At 39.0% G+C, this 16,988-nt stretch overlaps 1 protein-coding gene across 1 annotated transcript in view; it reads right to left on the reverse strand.

The window, feature by feature from the left end:
* Nucleotides 1-16,988, reverse strand: part of LOC105476663 (kinesin family member 4A) — a 131,351-nt gene that overhangs the window by 23,333 nt on the left and 91,030 nt on the right. The window contains exons 19-22 of the mRNA XM_011732795.3: nucleotides 13,462-13,545; nucleotides 12,866-12,979; nucleotides 1,807-1,962; nucleotides 1,584-1,684 (exon numbers count right to left, since the gene is read on the reverse strand). Of these exons, the coding sequence (XP_011731097.1) occupies nucleotides 1,584-1,684; nucleotides 1,807-1,962; nucleotides 12,866-12,979; nucleotides 13,462-13,545 (455 nt within the window). The remainder of the gene's footprint in view (nucleotides 1-1,583; nucleotides 1,685-1,806; nucleotides 1,963-12,865; nucleotides 12,980-13,461; nucleotides 13,546-16,988) is intronic.

Genomic DNA, 16,988 nt, shown 5'->3' on the forward strand with positions numbered 1-16,988 from the left:
TGCTTAAAATAATCATGATTAGAAGAGGCTGTGTAGCATAATTTCTGGTGTAGGGCCAGGAGATGAGGGACAGAAGAACATTCATTGATCACTTCTTTTCTTTTTACTTTTTAGAGCCAATACGAGTGACCATGGCACAGGGAACACCGCCTGAAGAGCTCCTGAGAAAGTGCAGCCTTCACTGAGCCCTTCTATTCCTTCTCTTTTCTTTCTTTTTCCTTCCTTTCCTTTCTTTTCTTTCTTTTTGTCTGTCTGTCTTTCATTTTTGACACGGAATCTCACTCTGTTGCCCAGGAGTGCAGTGGCACGATCTCGGCTCACCACAACCTCCACCTCCCAGGTTCAAGAGATTCTCCTGCCTCAGCCTCACGAGTAGCTGGGACTACAGGTGCGTGCTACCATGCCCGGCTAATTTTTTGTATTTTTAGTAGAGATGGGGTTTCACTGTGTTAGCCAGGATGGTCTCGATCTCCTGACTTCATGATCTGCCTTCCTCGGCCTCCCAATGCTGGGATTACAGGCGTGAGCCACTGTGCCCGGCCATTTTTTTTTTTTTTTTGAGACGGAGTCTTGCTCTATCGCCCAGGCTAGAGTGCAATGGCACAATCTCGGCTCACTGCAACCTCTGCCTCCTGGGTTCAAGCAATTCTCCTGCCTCAGCCTCCCTAGCAGCCGGGATTACAGGTGTCCGCCACCACGCCCAGCTAATTTTTTTTGTATTTTTAGTAGAGACGGGGTTTCACCATGTTGGCCAGGCTGGTCTTGAACTCCTGGCCTCAGGCAATCCACCTGCCTTGGCCTCCCAAAGTGCTGGGATTACAGGCATGAGCCACCGCACCTGGCCCATTGAGCACTTCTAATATGCTAAGTACTGTTATGTACTTTACTAATTTATTTAATGCTCATGACAACTTTACTTACATGTTATAGCTATTTTCTTGATGATCTCTAAAATTCACCTTCTGTGTTGTTGCTATTCTATTATCATTTCTTTGGTTCCTCTAAAATTCTGTTATTGGTTCTACATCTTAGAGACACCACTGCATCAAAAATTATGGTGCCTGACTCTAGTTATCAGTTAAAAAATAATAAAGAGAAAAAAATTGTGCTGTATTGTAAAAAGCATGGGCTTTGGAATTAGAGTGTGTTTTGAATCCCAGCTCTGTTGTTTGTTAGCAAGTTAATTACCTTTGGCAAATTTCTTAAGATCACTGAATTTCCTTTTAAAAATCAACCAATTAACCAGTTTATTTATTAAAAAGCCAGTCAAATTTAGCAGCGAGGGGGCTGTATACCAACTTTAGTGACACTAATGTTAATAAGTTCTGATAACCCACTTCCATATGACCAAGTTAATTTTAGATCTCTAAAATGAGAAGAATGATACTTACCTCATAAGGCATCAAAGGGATTGAATAAGAAAATGTATCTAAGATACCTAGTACAGTGTTTGGTTTAAAAAAAATGGTTATTTTCTCGCGTTTTTTCCACCATCACAAGGCTTTTGAATCACTGGATTAATAGGTTCTATCTTTGATTCCAGGCATAAATTTTTATAATGGCTTAGAGATAGTCCCTGTTACCTGAATTCCATTTCAGTCTCTAGGCTTTCAATCTGCTTTGTAATAGAATCTTCTGACTCCGAAACTTGACCACGCACTTCAGTAAGGGAGAATGTACGCCTCTGTAAATAATAGTGGGAACAAGGGTGAAATACTAAAAGGAAAGTAATCCTCCAAAGCTATAAGGATTTCTGGTGAATGTAGAGTCTGATTACTGGCAACATTTTTTCATAAGGGTACTTACCCGGAGTTTAGGAGGTGGATTCTCCCCAGATTCCTTTTTTTCTTTGAGTTGAGCCACATCTTGAGCCAGGATCTTTCTGTCTTCAAGGAGGTCATTCAGATGGCGTTTGGCTTCCTCAGTACTGACCATAACCTCAATTTCGTTTCCAAGCCAATTCTGGAAGAGAAATCAGTGATGTCTGGGTTAGGGATGAGGAATCACTGGCTCATGGGCTAGATTCAGCTCCAGACTTAACTTATTTGAACCAGAGCCCAAGTAACTACAAGTGTGATATCCATTCATACCTACACATACCAAAAATGTCAGTACCTCTCAAAGAGCCTTTAACAGCAACATGCCAAAAGGTCATAAGAAAGAGACTTTCTCCAGAAAATCTTTCTCCAGATTCCTAGTATTTCTATGTGCCCTGTTCTTTATTTTCTCCATTTTTTCCTTTGCCCTTAACATAATAAAAAATTGAATATTTTATGATCTATTCTATTTAATAAATATCTATTTTTAATTTTTAAAGTAGATGAATGGGATTTTTAAAAAAGGAAACAAAATTCAGTAAATTCACTTTTTATTTATTTATTTAGACAGGGTGTCGCTCTGTCGCCCAGGCTGGAGTGCAATGTCGTGATCTCAGCTCACTGCAACCTCTGCCTCCCAGGTTCAAGCAGTTCTCATGCCTCAGCCACCCAAGTAGCTGGGATTACAGGCACGCGCCACCACGCCTGGCTAATTTTTGTATTTTTAGTACAGATGGGGTTTCACCATGTTGGCCAGGCTGGTCTTGAACTGCTGGCCTCAAGTGATCCACCCACCTTGACCTCCCAAAGTGCTGGGATTACAGGTGTGAGCCACCATGCCCAGCCAAAATTCACTTTTTAAAACAGTAACTATCCCTGAGAATATTTCTTTTTTTAATGAAGGTATACCATGCTAATAGTAATCAAAAGAAAGCTGGAGTGATCATATTAGAATCAGATGAAGTAGAATTCCTATCAAAAAATAAAACTAGGGATAAAAAGGATTCATGATAAAGGAGCCGATTGTTCAAAGAATATAATCCTTAATGTTTACATCCCTAATAACAAAGCACCAAAATACATGAAACAAAATCATGTACAAGTAACAAACAGCAAGATGATAGCTCAAACCTACCTGTATCAATAATCGCATTAAATGTAAATGGTCTAAACACCCCAATTAAGTTGTAGAGATTTTCAGATTGGATTTAAAAAGCTAGACATGGCTGGGCACAGTGGCTCACACCTGTAGTCCCAGCACTTTGGGAAGATCACTTGAGGCCCATAGTTCAAGACCAGCCTGAGCAACATAGTGAGACCCAGTCTCTACAAAAAGTAGAAAAATTAGCCAGGTATGGTGGTATACGCCTGTAGTCTCAGCTATTCAGGAGACTGAGATGGGAGAATCACTTGAGTCCAGGCATTTGAGGTTACAGTGAACTACGATCATGCCACTGCACTCCAGCCTGGATAACAGAGTGAGATCCTGTCTATGGGAAAAAAAAAGCTAGACCCAAATATATGCTGCCTATAAGAACCACACCTTGGCTGGGTGTGGTGGCTCACACCTGTAATCCCAGCACTTTGGGAGGCTGAGACAGGTAGATCACTTGACCCCAGGAATTTGAGACCAGCTTGAGCAACATGGTGAAACCTCATCTCAACAAAAAATACAAAAATTAGCCAGGCACAGTGGCATGTGCCTGTAGTCTGAGCTACTTGGGAGGATGAAGTAGTAGAATCATTTGAGCCCAAGAGGTTAAGGCTACAGTGAGCCGTGATTGTGCTACTGCACTCCAGCCTGGGCAACAGAGCAAGACCTTGTCTAAAAAAAAAAAAAAAAAAAAAAAAAAAAGAAAGAAAAGAAAGAAAAAGAAAAAAAAAGATAAAAAAACACACCTTAAAAATGAAGGCACAAATAGGTTAACATTAAATACACCATGACCAAAAAAAAAAAAAAAAAAAAAGAACATGCTAACATTAATAAAAAGAAAGTTGGAGGGGCTACAGTAATATCATACAAAGTAGATATTAGAACAAAGAATATTACCAAGAATAAAGAAGTCCATTTCATAATAATACAGGGGCAATTAATTCTAAATGTAGAACTCCAAGGAAAACCTCCATAATCATATTTGGAGATTTCAATACCTATTTCCCTAATAATTGATAGGACGAGTATGCAGAAAATCAGCAAGGATACAATAGATGTTAACAGCACAATCAATTAAATCAACATGATTGACATTTATAGACACTCCATCCAACAACAGCAGAATACCCATTCTTCTCAAGTACACATAGAACATTTACTAAGATTGATCATACTCTGGACCATAAAATAAGTCTCAATAAGTTCAAAAGGATTCAAGTTATATGAAGTATGTTCTCTGACCATATTAGAATTAAATTGGAAATCAATAACAGAAAGACATTTGGAAAAATCCACAAACATTTGGAAACTAAATAACACTTCTAAATAACCCATGGTTCAAAGAAAAAAAATCAATAAGAAAATTAGAATGTATTTTGAATTGAATGAAAATGAAAACGTAACATTATGAAAATTTGTGGGATATTATTAAAGGAGTACTTAAGAGGAAACTTATAGCACTGAATGCCTATATTAGAAAAGAAGTAAATCAATGACCTTAGTTTCTTCCTTAAGTAAAAAAAGATGACCAAAATAAATCCAAAGTATGCAGAAGTAAAAAAAAAAAAAATAAGATCCGGGAGGCGGAGCTTTCAGTGAGCTGATATCACGCCACTGCACTCCAGACTGGGTGACAGAGCGAGACTCTGTCTCAAAAATAATAATAATAATAATAGTTATAATAATAAGATCAGAGTGGAAATTAATGAGTTGGGAGTTGTTTTGAAATTTTTTATTGTGGCCGGGTGCGGTGGCTCAAGCCTGTAATCCCAGCACTTTGGGAGGCCGAGACGGGCGGATCACGAGGTCAGGAGATCAAGACCATCCTGGCTAACACGGTGAAACCCCGTCTCTACTAAAAAGTACAAAAAACTAGCCAGGCGAGGTGGCGGGCGCCTGTAGTCCCAGCTACTCAGGAGGCTGAGGCAGGAGAATGGCGGGAACCCGGGAGGCGGAGCTTGTAGTGAGCTGAGATCTGGCCACTGCACCCCAGCCTGGGCGACAGAGCGAGACTCCGTCTCAAAAAAAAAAAAAAAAGAAATTTTTTATTGTGGTAAAATATATATAACATAAAAATTACCATTTTACCCATTATAAGAATGACAAACCTCCAGCTGGACTGATTGAGAAAAATGAGAAAGCATACAAACAGGAATGAGATAGTTGACATCATCACATATTTTTAAAATTTTAATTTTTAAAAACAGAGATAGGTTCTTGCTATGTTGCCCAGGCTGGTCTCAAATTCCTGGGCTCAAGTGATCCTCCCATCTCAGCCTCTCTAAGTGCCAGTATTATAGGCATAAGCAATCGTACCTGGCTGAGATTTTACAGATATTAGAACCATAAAGGAATATGATGAACAACTTTATGCCAATACATTTGACAACTAAGATGAAACAGACAAGTTCTCTGAAACACACAAACTACCAAAGCTTACTCAAGGAGACTTTGAACAATCTTTTATCTATTTTTAAAACTTTATTTTAGTTAACATCCCTCTCCCCAAAAAGCAAAACTAAGCAAGAAACATAAATCTCTCTAGTCACAGATGGCTTTCCTGGTAAATTCTACCAAATTTTTTAGAAAGAAACAATATTAATTCTACATGAAATCTTCCAGACATTTGAAGAGAAACGACTACTTCCCAGCTCATTCTGAGGCCAGCATTACCTTGATACCAGAAACAGACCAAGGTGTTACAAAAAACTACACATCAGTATCCCTCATGAACACAGATACAAAAATTTAAACAAGATTTTTTTAATGTATTACTGAATTTAATAATACATAAAAAGGATGATATATCACGATTAAATAGAGTTTATCTAAGAAATGCAAGGTTGGAATGGAATATTACACAGCCATAAAAAAGAACAAAATCACATCCTTTGTAGTAACATGAATGTAGATGGAGGCTATTATCCTAAGAGAATTAATGCAAGAACAGAAAATCAAATACCACATGTTCTCACTTCTAAGTGGGAGCTAAACACTGAGTACACATGGATAGGAGGAAGGGAACAATAAACACTGGGGCCTACTTGAGGGTGAAGGGTGGGAGGAGGGTGAGGACTGAGAAACTACCTATTGGGTATCATGCTGATTATCTGTGTGACAAAATGATCTGTACATGAAACTCTTGCAACATACAATTTACCCATGTAACAAACTTGCACATGTAATCCTTGAACCTAAAGTAAAAGTTGGAAAGAAAAAAAAAGAAATGCAAGGCTGGTTCCATATTTGAACATCAGTCAAAATAATTCACCAAATCAACTAACTAGAGACACAAAGTATTTCAAAAAAATTAACTACAGTTAATAAACTTAATGGTGAAAGACAGAATGCTTTCCCCCTAAGATCAGGAAGAACAGAAGGATGTCTATTCTCACCACTCCTATTCATCATCATCCTGAAGGTTCTCACCAATGCAATAGGGCAAGTAGGAGAAATGATAGACATATAGATTAGAAAGGAAGAAATAAAATTGTATTTACAGATAGCATGATAGTCTACATAGAAAATCCTAAAAACCTATAAAAAAGCTAAAATAATAAAGGCATGGGATAAAAGTTAATATACAAAAATAAATTGTATTTCTATATACCAGCAATAAACAACTAACTGGATAAACAATTTGGCATTTTCTTACAAAGTTAAGCATACACTTATCATATGACCCAGCAGTCCCGCTCTTAGGTATTTACCCAAGTGAAAAAATTAGTTTACAGGCCGGGCGCGGTGGCTCAAGCCTGTAATCCCAGCACTTTGGGAGGCCGAGACGGGCGGATCACGAGGTCAGGAGATCGAGACCATCCTGGCTAACACGGTGAAACCCCGTCTCTACTAAAAAATACAAAAAAAAACTAGCCGGGCGAGGTGGCGGGCGCCTGTAGTCCCGGCTACTCGGGAGGCTGAGGCAGGAGAATGGCGGGAACCCGGGAGGCGGAGCTTGCAGCGAGCTGAGATCCGGCCACAGCACTCCAGCCTGGGTGACAGAGCGAGACTCCGTCTCAAAAAAAAAAAATAAAAAAATAAAAAAATTAGTTTACATAGAAACGTGTATGTGTTTTTAACAGTAGCTTTATTCGTAATTGCCAAAACCTAAGGAAAAAAAAACCCCTAAGATATCCTTCGACAGGTGAATGGATAAACAAACTGTGCTATATCCATACAATGAAATACTACTTAACAATAACAAAAACATGCAAACTACAGATACACAAACAACACAAATTAATCTCAAATGCATTATGCTAAGTGAAGGAAGTCATACTATATGTTTCTATTTCTATGACACTGATGGAAAGGAAATACAATAATGACAGAGTACAGATCAGTGTTTGTCAAGGACCAGGGGTGTGAGAGGAATTGGCTGTAAGAGATATAGGGGAGTTTCTGGGGATAAGAGAACTATTCTGTATCTTGATTGTTGTAGTGGTCACACAACTGTACATGTTGCCAAAACACATAGAACTGTACAACAAAAGGGTAAATTTTATTGTATTTCAATTATGCCTTGACAGAATAAATTAGGGAAAAATCCATGTCATTTGCCATATAACAGAATAAAAACTGACCAATCAACTGTCAGATCATCTCAACAGAAACAGAAGAAAAAGCTCCCGAAAAAACCCAACATCAATTCGTAATAAAAACTTTTGCAAAAAAAAAAAAAAAAAAGGAACTTCTTCAACCTGATAAAAGACATATACCAAAAGATCTATAGCTATTATCATACTTTATGGTGAAAAACTGAATGCTTTCTGCCCAAGATTGGGAACAAAACAAGGTTGTGGCCTCTCACCTAGTCTATTCAATATTGTACTGGAGGTTCTAGCAAGTGCAATAAGGCAAGACAAAGGTTAAAAAAAAAAAAAAAAAAAAGCTGGAAAAAACTGCTTTAAAGTTCATATGGAACCAAAAAAGAGCCCGCATCTCCAAGACAATCCTAAGTCAAAAGAACAAAGCGGGAGGCATCATGCTACCTGACTTCAAACTATACTACAAGGCTACAGTAACCAAAACAGCATGGTACTGGTACCAAAACAGAGATATAGACCAATGGAACAGAATAGAGTCCTCAGAAATAATACCACACATCTACAGCCATCTGATCTTTGACAAACCTGACAAAAACAAGAAATGGGGAAAGGATTCCCTATTTAATAAATGGTGCTGGGAAAATTGGCTAGCCATAAGTAGAAAGCTGAAACTGGATCCTTTCCTTACTCCTTATATGAAAATTAATTCAAGATGGATTAGAGACTTAAATGTTAGACCTAATACCATAAAAACCCTAGAGGAAAACCTAGGTAGTACCATTCAGGACATAGGCATGGGCAAAGACTTCATGTCTAAAACACCAAAAGCAACAGCAGCAAAAGCCAAAATTGACAAATGGGATCTCATTAAACTAAAGAGCTTCTGCACAGCAAAAGAAACTACCATCAGAGTGAACAGGCAACCTACAGAATGGGAGAAAATTTTTGCAATCTACTCATCTGACAAAGGGCTAATATCCAGAACCTACAAAGAACTCAAACAAATTTACAAGAAAAAAACAAACAACCCCATCAAAAAGTGGGCAAAGGATATGAACAGACATTTCTCAAAAGAAGACATTCATACAGCCAACAGACACATGAAAAAATGCTCATCATCACTGGCCATCAGAGAAATGCAAATCAAAACCACAATGAGATACCATCTCACACCAGTTAGAATGGCGATCATTAAAAAGTCAGGAAACAACAGGTGCTGGAGAGGATGTGGAGAAATAGGAACGCTTTTACACTGTTGGTGGGATTGTAAACTAGTTCAACCATTATGGAAAACAGTATGGCGATTCCTCAAGGATCTAGAACTAGAAGTACCATATGACCCAGCCATCCCATTACTGGGTATATACCCAAAGGATTATAAATCATGCTGCTATAAAGACACATGCACACGTATGTTTATTGCGGCACTATTCACAATAGCAAAGACTTGGAATCAACCCAAATGTCCATCAGTGACAGACTGGATTAAGAAAATGTGGCACATATACACCATGGAATACTATGCAGCCATAAAAAAGGACGAGTTTGTGTCCTTTGTAGGGACATGGATGCAGCTGGAAACCATCATTCTTAGCAAACTATCACAAGAACAGAAAACCAAACACCACATGTTCTCACTCATAGGTGGGAACTGAACAATGAGATCACTTGGACTCGGGAAGGGGGACATCACACACCAGGGCCTATCATGGGGAGGGGGGAGGGGGGAGGGATTGCATTGGGAGTTATACCTGATGTAAACGACGAGTTGATGGGTGCTGACGAGTTGATGGGTGCAGCACACCAACATGGCACAAGTATACATATGTAACAAACCTGCACATTATGCACACGTACCCTAGAACTTAAAGTATAATAATAATAAATAAATAAATAAAAAAAGACACACACACACACACAAAGCACAGAACAGAAAAGAAATAAAATTGTCCATATTTGCAGATGACACAATTGTCTAGGTAAAAAATCTTAAGAATTCTACAAAAAAGCTTTGAGAACCAACAAGAATATCTAAACAACTGGAAATGGAAATAAAAATGCCATTTTCAATATCATAAAAATATGAAATACTCAGGAATATGTTTGACAAAAGATGTACAACACTTGTACACTAAAAACTAAAATGTTGCTGAGAGAAATTAAAAACCTAAATAAAGAGATGTACTGCATTCATGTATCTAAATATTCTTAACATGTTGATTCTCCTCAAATTGATTTATAAATTCTATGCAATCTTAATCCAACTCCGAGCAAGCTGTTTTGTAGAAATTGACAAGATAATTCTAAAATGTATATGGAAATGCAAAGGACCTAGTTTTCCCAAACAATTTTGACAAAGAACAACAACTTTGGAGGACTTACACTGCCTGATTTCATGATTTCTTAAAAAGCAACAGCTTGAACCGGGGAGGCAGAGGTTGCAGTGAGCTGATATCGCGCCACTGCACTCTCCCTGGGTGATAGAGCGAGGCTTTGTCTCAAAAAAAAAAAAAAAGGAAATATTTGTCAAACTCATGGTCACTAAGATTTCCCCCTAAGTTTTCTTCTAGAAGTTGTATATTTTTAAGCTTTTTGGTATTGGCATAAAAATAGACATATAGATCAATAAAACAATCTGAAATAGATGTATAGATATTTGATTTTGACAAAGGTGTCCAGTCAAAATGAATCACAGACCTAAACGTAAAGCTTAAAAATATACAACTTCCAGACCGGGTGCGGTGGCTCAAGCCTGTAATCCCCACACTTTGGGAGGCTGAGACGGGCGGATCATGAGGTCAGGAGATCGACACCATCCTGGCTAACACGGTGAAACCCCGTCTCTACTAAAAATACAAAAAACTAGCTGGGCGAGGTGGCGGGCGCCTGTAGTCCCAGCTATTCGGGAGGCTGAGGCAGGAGAATGGCGTAAACCCGGGAGGTGGAGCTTGCAGTGAGCTGAGATCCGGCCACTGCACTCCAGCATGGGCGACAGAGCGAGACTCCGTCTCAACAACAACAAAAAAATACAACTTCCTAGAAGAAAACTTAGGGGGAAATCTTAGTGACCATGGGTTTGACAAATATTTCCTTTTTTTTTTGAGACGAAGCCTCGCTCTATCACCCAGGTGGAGTGCAGTGGTGCGATCTCAGCCCACTGCAACCTCCGCCTCCCCGGTTCAAGCAATTCTTCCACCTCAGCCTCCCGAGTATCTGGGACTACAGGCGCATGCCACCGGGCCCGGCTAATTTTTGTACTTTTAGTAGAGACGGGGTTTTGTCATGTTGGCCAGGCTGGTCTTGAACTCCTGACCTCACGTAATCCACCCGCCTTGGTCTCCCAAAGTGCTGGGATTACAGGCATGAGCCACTGCACCCAGCCAGCCAAATATTTCTGTTTTAAATTATTTTTGAGACAGGATCTTTCTCTGTCACCCAGGCTGGAGTGCAGTGGTGCGATCATGGCTCACTGTAGCCTTGACCTCCCAGTCTCAAGTGATCTTCCCACCTCAGTCTCCCCGGTAGCTGGGACTAAAGGCGTGCGCCACCATGTCTGGTTAATTTTTTAAAGTTTTGTTTTGTAGAGACAGGATCTCACTTTGTTCCCCAGGCTGGTCTTTAACTCCTGGCCTCAAGCAATTCTCCTGCCTCAGCCTCCCAAAGTGCTGAGATTATAGGCGTGAGCCATTACACCCAGCCAAGATTTCTTAAGTAAGATATGAAAACTGTTTAAGTATAAAATTAAAAAAAATCAATAAATTGGATAGCATTAACATAATAAAGGTTTGCTCTTCAAAAGACACTGTTACAAATTGAAAAGGGCAAGCCACAGCCAGGGAGAAAATATTTGTAAAACACAGAAGTCCTCTGTTAAATATATTTAGAATATATAAAGAATTTTAATTCAATAATAAGAAAAAGATAAACAACCCAATTTAAAAATGGGAACAGATTTGAATAGATATTTCACAAAAGAAAACATACATATCGCAAATAAGCACATGAAAGGATGTCCAACATCATTAGTCATTACAGAAATGAAAATTAGAACCACAATAAGGTTCCACTACCCCCACACACAAAATAGCTAAAATTCAAAAGACTGACCATACTAAGTATTGGTAAGAATGTGTAGCAACTAGAACCCTTATACATTGCTAGCAGGAATGTAAAATGGTACAAGTGCTTTGGAAAACAGTTTGGCAGCCACTTACAAGTTAAAACATACACCAACCATACAAGAAAGCCATTTTATTCCTAGCTATCTACTCAAAAGAAATAAAAAAAAATCCACACAGACTTGTGCGCAAATGTTCAGTGCAATATTTGTAAGAGCCAAAAACTAGAAACACCCAAGTGTCCATCAACAGGTGAATATAAAAACAAATTATGGTATAGCCATACAATGAATAGGATGCCACTCAGCAATAAAAAGGAAAGAAGTTGTATATGATATATGCAACCACATGGATGAATCTCACAATAATTGTGCTGAATAAAAACCAGAAAAAAATACATACTGTATGATTCCAGATGAAAACAAATCCATAGTGACAGAAAGCAGATTCATGGTTGCCTGGAACCATTGTGGGGATATAAAGAAATATATATGAAATGGGGAGTAGAGGGGTAGACCGGGGAGGAGAAGGAGGGATTACAGAGGGATACAAAGAAAGTTTAGGCAATGAAGCACACTGTCATTATCTTGACTGTGGTGATGATTTCATGGGTGTATACATGTGTCCAAACTCACCAAACTGTATACTTTTTTTTTCTTTTTGAGACAGAGTTTCACTCTGTCACCGAGTTTGGAGTGCAATGGTGCAATCTTGGCTTACTGCAACGTCCGCCTTCCGGGTTCAAAGGAGTCTCCTTCCTCAGTCTCCCAAGTAGCTGGGATTACAGGCACCTGTCACCACAGCCAGCTAATTTTTGTATTTTTAGTAGAGATGAGGTTTCACCATGTTGGTCAGGCTGGTCTCAAACTCCTGACTGCAGGTGATCTGCCCACCTCGGCCTCCCAATGTGCTGGGATCATAGGTGTGAGCCACCATGCCTGGCCAAATTGTGAACTTTAAATATGTACAATTTATAATATGTCAATTCTATTTCAATGAAGCTGTTTAAAAAAGTAACTGAACCTCAACAGGGGCAAGGATAGAAAGAGTTCTATACTCCTGGTCTTTAACAACAGTTCAAAGACATTGCTATCTTTAGGAAATAAGGCTTTCAAGTAGAACTTTAGATTTTGCAGTGTTTACTTCTAAAAAAAAGAGAAAAAAAGCTATTTCTCCTTTTCTCCTGTTCCCAGCGTTCACAAGAGAAATGGCAGTTCAAGTTGTTCATACCTTCACTCGAGCTGCAGTGCCTTCCATTCCACGGCTCTGAGTCTCTTTCCGCTTATCTGCAACCTCCCGTTGTTTCTGGAGAGCATCCTTGAGACGCTTGTTGGCAGCTGCTGCCTAAATAAAATTGGCACATAGTAATGTTGAATGAAAGGTAAAAAAAAAAAAAAAATCCCATTTCTAGCACATTAGTAAAGATAAAAATTACATGGGTTTGAGTTCCTATAGGAACCAGGTTTATAAATCTCCATGGACATAATGAACAGCTACTGCTTTGGTGCCTAGGGGAGGAATACACTTCAAGGAAGTTCTGCAGACTAGGTGTCTAGAAATGTCACATATCAATATCACTTTGTTTTTTCAGGAAAGGCTCAAGTCCAATTAGGAAAAAATCCTTATTTGAACAGTACCATTTTTCATCAAGTTTTTATCTGCTCACAGGTCATGGCATATAAACAGCAATCAAGATTTAGGAATTGCTTGTGAAGACTGGCATCCCTGGTTTCTCAGGACACTTGCTCGTTTAAAGGATATTATTTTGCAAGCATTTAAGCCTGAAGATGACAATATACTTGACCTAGCAGACTGAATTTTCTTACCTCCTCTGTTTTACGTCTGAGCACATTGGATTGTTTCTGGAAGTTTCTTTCAAGTTTCAGCAGCTCATATTGCCTCTTACGGTCCTGACAAGAAAAAAGTCAGATATGAATTGCTGTTCAGCTAGCTAAAATAAAACCTTATACTATAACTAAGGCGTCTCTCAAGACATCCTTGATTTGTAAGGTTAACTACAATACAGTGAGCTGCCTTCATCTTCTCCTATGAGTCAAAAACTCGTAGTTCTAGAAACCATGTTTGTGTGTAGAGGGGAAGTAGTTTTTCCCTTTGGCTTATTGCTCTGTGGCCAAATTCTTGAGTCTCAGTCATAAGTCAACTACTAGAAATAATATCCTAGAATGTGAGGTCTGGAAGGAAGCTTAAAGATCATCTAGTGAACAGTCCTTTCCACATAGGTAGTTATTGACAGAGGTGGGATTCAGGTCTCCTGATAAATAGACCAGTATTCTTTTCCCATCAACCCTACCTGTCCATCCATTATAAAACCCGGGTGGCTGGCAAAAAAGAGAAAGCCTATCACATAGCCAACCACCTATAAAATTAAAGTAACTTGCAGCTTAAAAAAAGAGGTTTTTCATTTTTGAACTAAACAAGGTAAACCTGGGTACACAGAGACATAAAGATGGAAACAATAGACATTGGGGGCTCTAAAAGGAGGGAGGGATGGAGAAAGTGGGGCCAGAGCTGAAAAACTTCCTATTGGGTACTATATGGGTGATGGGATCAGTAGAAGCCCAAAGCTCAGCATCACGCAATATGCCCTTGTAACAAACCTGCTCCTGTACCCCCGAATCTAAAATAAAAATAAAAACAGGTTATTACTGAATGTGCTCTTTCTTCCCAGAGATTCAAGATAAAGAATACCAAGAAATACTATGGGATATCACCTGCTTCAGCTGAGCACACAATATTTAACTGCTTTGATTTCTTGGCCCTTTCCCTCTTCTAATAATCCATTAAGCTCCTTCTGGCTTCACTTGTTCCTATCGAATCTGGATAGAATGGTCAGCCATTTTTGTCATGTCTTTGCCAGCATACTAGAACAATTCATTTCATTCAATAGTATAATATTTACTGTGCCATCAACTACATACTAGGCACTGGGCTAGGTGTCTATGATACAGAGATAAACATGACACGGTTACTACTCTTACGGAGATTACCAGAGAATACAAACACCATGCAACACAATTATAATAAAATAAGATGTGTGTTGAAATGGGAAGTCAAGATAATTAAAGAAACACAGCCAGAGGACTAAGCTAGTCCAGTGAAAAGAGGAAAGTCAACAGTCTTCTTAGCACCAGACTTCTTGAAAGAGAGGTCTATGTTTAGTGCTTCCAATTGTCATTATTGCTCACTCCATAATCCCCTTGTAAGTAGTTCCTACCAATTGTCCTGGAATTTCCTGCTTGTTAAATTCAATGGTCTTTTTACAGTCACCATCTTCTTTGGCTTCTCTCCCAGCATCGTTAGCACTACCAATAACTTTCCCATACCATCCTAATTCTTTTCCTACCTTACAAATTTCATTGTCTTTTTATTTTCTTATACATGAAATAGATTCTCAGCTGGGCATGGTGGCTCATGCCTGTAATCCCAGCACTTTGAGAGGCTGAGGCGTGTGGATCACCTGAGGTTAGGAGTTCAAGACTAGCCTGGCCAACATGGCAAAACCCTGTCTCTACTAAAAATACACAAAAATTTGCCAGGCATGGTGGCATGTGCCTGTAGTCCCAGCTACTCAGGAGGCCGAGGCAGAAGAATCGCTTGAACCCAGGAGGCAGATGTTGCAGTGAGCCAAGATGGCTCCATTGCACTCCAGCCTGGATGACAGAGTGAGATCAGAAAAAAATAAAAAAAGAAGAGATTCTCTTCTTAGCCTTCTTTTTCTATATATTCTCTGTCTCCATTATCTCATTACTCCCAAAGTTTCATTTTTCACTTCTATGCAGACAACTCTTTTTTTTTGAGACAGAGTCTCCCTCTGTCGCCCAGGCTGGAGTGCAGTGGCTCGGTCTCTGCTCACTGCAACCTCCGCCTCCTGGGTTCAAGTGATTCTCTTGCCTCAGCCTCCTGAGTAGCTGGGATTACAGGCATGTACCACCAAGCCTGGCTAATTTTTTTGTATTTTTAGTAGAGACGGGGTTTCACCATGTTGGTCAGGTTGGTCTCGAACTCCTGACCTCGTGATCCACCCACCTTGGCCTCCCAAAGACAACTCTTAATTGCAAAGTCCAGTCCAACTTCTCCCTTGAATTCTAGGCCAACATTATCCAATATTTTCTAGGTCTCTCCATCCCAAAGATTATTCTCCTAAAACCAACTCTGTCTCTTCAAACTAGCTGTTTCCTCTGACTTTCCAGTCACTGAAAAGCCCGTGGTACTTTTTGTTGCCCTACTTCCTTCATTTTTTGAAAGGTAGATTTTGCATTAATTATGATTAAAATCATTCACTAAACATTATTGAGTGTGCACTACTTGCCAGTCACTGCTCTAGACATTGGAAATACAGAAGTGAGCAAAACAAAGATCCTTGTCAATGTAGAATATATATTCCTATAGAAAGTAAAGTTGTCATCACTTTATAGAGATGTCTCCTTTCTTCTTTTGTTCTTCTTAACAGTTTTATTGAGATATAATTCACATACCATACAATTCACTCATTTAAAGTACATGATTCAGTGGCTTTTGGTACATTCACACAGTTGATGTAAACATCACCACACTTAATTTTAGAACATTTTCATTAACACAAAAAGAAATATACTGTTTAGTGATCACCCTACAACCCCATCACCCCACCCCAAAGCCCTGGACAACCACTCATCTATTTTTTGTCTCTACAGATTTTAATGTCCTACTCTGGATATTTCATATAAATGGAATCCTATCATATATGGTCTTTTGTGATTGGCTTCTTTCACTAGGCAAAATGTTTTCAAGCTTCATCCATGTTGTAGCATGTATCAGTACTTCATTCCTTTGTTTGGCTGAATACTACTCCACTGTATGGATAGACCACATTTTATTTGCCCATTCATCAGCTGATGGACATGTTGGGTTTTTCCACTTTTTGGCTATTATGACTACTGCTGCATAAACATTTGGGTACAAGTTTTTGCATATATGACATATTTTTGTATCTCCTGGGTAGAAAAAACTAAGAGTGGGATTGCTGGATCATATGGTACCTCTAGGTTTTTATTTAGCCTTTTGATAAACTGCTAAACTGTTTGCCAAAGCAGCTATACCATTTTCCCATCCTACTGACAATGTATGAGGCTTTCAGTGTCTCCACATTCTTGCTAAGACTTACTATCATCTGTCTTTGTTTATAGCCATCCTAGTAGATGTGAAACTGCATCTCATTGTGGTTTTGATTTGCATTTCTCTGATGGCAAATGACATTGAGCACCTTTTCATGTACTTATTGCTTTGCCCATTTTAAAACTGAGTTATATTTTTATTGTTGATTGGTAAGAGTTCTTTTTTTTTTTTTTGAAAT

The sequence above is a fragment of the Macaca nemestrina genome, chromosome X (assembly GCF_043159975.1).
Source record: "Macaca nemestrina isolate mMacNem1 chromosome X, mMacNem.hap1, whole genome shotgun sequence".
Lineage (NCBI taxonomy): Eukaryota > Metazoa > Chordata > Mammalia > Primates > Cercopithecidae > Macaca > Macaca nemestrina.